General features: G+C 35.2%; 1 protein-coding gene across 1 annotated transcript in view; it reads left to right on the top strand.

Moving 5' to 3' along the window:
* The window catches only part of LOC121542581 (TGF-beta receptor type-2), a 58,035-nt gene that overhangs the window by 28,964 nt on the left and 26,571 nt on the right, over positions 1–2,500 (top strand). Inside the window, exon 4 of the mRNA XM_041852003.2 lies at positions 2,100–2,273. Coding sequence (XP_041707937.1) covers positions 2,100–2,273 — 174 coding nt within the window. The remainder of the gene's footprint in view (positions 1–2,099; positions 2,274–2,500) is intronic.

The raw sequence follows: 2,500 nt of genomic DNA, 5'->3' as shown, positions 1-2,500 counted from the left end.
TCTATTCATATCTGAACTCTATTCATATCTGAACTCTATTCATATCTGAACTCTATTCATATCTGAACTCTATTAATATATGAACCTCTATTCATATCTGAACTCTATTAATATCTGAACTCTATTAATATCTGAACTCTATTCATGTCTGAACTCTATTCATGTCTGAACTCTATTCATGTCTGAACTCTATTCATATCTGAACTCTATTCATATCTGAACTCTATTCATGTCTGAACTCTATTCATATCTGAAATCTATTCATGTCTGAACTCTATTCATATCTGAACTCTATTCATATCTGAACTCTATTCATATCTGAACTCTATTCATATCTGAACTCTATTCATATCTGAACTCTATTCATATCTGAACTCTATTCATGTCTGAACTCTATTCATGTCTGAACTCTATTCATGTCTGAACTCTATTCATGTCTGAACTCTATTCATATCTGAACTCTATTCATATCTGAACTCTATTCATATCTGAACTCTATTCATATCTGAACTCTATTCATATCTGAACTCTATTCATGTCTGAACTCTATTCATGTCTGAACTCTATTCATATCTGAACTCTATTCATATCTGAACTCTATTCATATCTGAACTCTATTCATGTCTGAACTCTATTCATGTCTGAACTCTATTCATATCTGAACTCTATTCATATCTGAACTCTATTCATGTCTGAACTCTATTCATATCTGAACTCTATTAATATCTTAACTCTATTCATATCTGAACTCTATTCATGTCTGAACTCTATTCATGTCTGAACTCTATTCATGTCTGAACTCTATTCCTATCTGAACTCTATTCCTATCTGAACTCTATTCATGTCTGAACTCTATTCATATCTGAACTCTATTCATATCTGAACTCTATTCATATCTGAACTCTATTCATGTCTGAATTCTATTCATGTCTGAACTCTATTCATATCTGAACTCTATTCATATCTGAACTCTATTCATATCTGAACTCTATTCATGTCTGAACTCTATTCATGTCTGAACTCTATTCATATCTGAACTCTATTCATATCTGAACTCTATTCATATCTGAAATCTATTCATGTCTGAACTCTATTCATATCTGAACTCTATTCATATCTGAACTCTATTCATATCTGAACTCTATTCATGTCTGAACTCTATTCATATCTGAACTCTATTCATATCTGAACTCTATTCATATCTGAACTCTATTCATGTCTGAACTCTATTCATGTCTGAACTCTTTTCATATCTGAACTCTATTCATATCTGAACTCTATCCATATCTGAAATCTATTCATGTCTGAACTCTATTCATATCTGAACTCTATTCATATCTGAACTCTATTGATATCTGAACTCTATTCATGTCTGAACTCTATTCATATCTGAACTCTATTCATATCTGAACTCTTTTCATATCTGAACTCTATTCATATCTGAACTCTATTCATGTCTGAACTCTATTCATGTCTGAACTCTATTCATATCTGAACTCTATTCATATCTGAACTCTATTCATGTCTGAACTCTATTCATATCTGAACTCTATTCATGTCTTCAGATATAAACACTACTATTACTGTGTCTTTTAAGAGTAAAGGCCAACGTGAACGTCACCAGACTCCCACAAGAACTGTAACATTTTATAATGCAGAATTTTATCCTGTACCAAGTAAAAGGGTTTGGACTTTTCTATTTGTGGAACACAATGCAACACAACTTTATCAAAGAGCTCAGCCCTTTTCTATTTGTGGGATATCCTGGCCTTGTTTACACTGGGCTACTATGTTTCACTTTCCTCACGAACTGGATTATTGGATTATTACACATCAATCATTGTTTCTGAGGGATGAAAAGGGATATCGAAGGATGTGTTATATTTACTTATATATGCAGTCAGTTTAGTCATAGCAGCATGCTTGTGTAACCAGTGGGAATCAAACTGGGGTTTCCTGCTCACCAACCCAAAGTCTAAACCATTAGACCAAGAGATCATCATCAAGGGCCGAGGGCTACCTCTTTACAAGATTCCCGATCACCTTTGCTACATTTGCTCTATTCTAAGCCTCCCCTCCCTCTCTCCTGTGTTCTCCAGTTGTGGGCACGACCATCGAGTCGCCAGTGGTACCAGTCATCCTGGTCAGCCTGCTACCCTTACTGGTCCTGGCTGTGGTAGTCATCGCTATGTTCTACTGGTACCGAGTCCACCGCCAACGCAAACTCACCCAGGAGCAGTGGGACAGCAAGAAGCCCAAACGCAAGGGCAAAGGTGAGGACCACCACAATGGAATCAATCAATCAGTCAATCATCAAATCAATCAGTCAATCATGATATCAATCAATCAGTCATGAGATCAATCAGTCAATCATGAGATCAATCAATCAGTCATGAGATAAATCAGTCATTCATGATATCAATCAGTCAATCATGAGATCAATCAGTCAATCATGAGATCAGTCAATCATCAAATCAATCTTACATGAAAATGAGCCTTC

Source organism: Coregonus clupeaformis, unplaced genomic scaffold (assembly GCF_020615455.1).
Source record: "Coregonus clupeaformis isolate EN_2021a unplaced genomic scaffold, ASM2061545v1 scaf0486, whole genome shotgun sequence".
NCBI classification, from domain to species: domain Eukaryota; kingdom Metazoa; phylum Chordata; class Actinopteri; order Salmoniformes; family Salmonidae; genus Coregonus; species Coregonus clupeaformis.
Note: the sequence above shows the minus strand (reverse complement) of the source record. Positions and strands in the feature narration are given on the sequence as shown.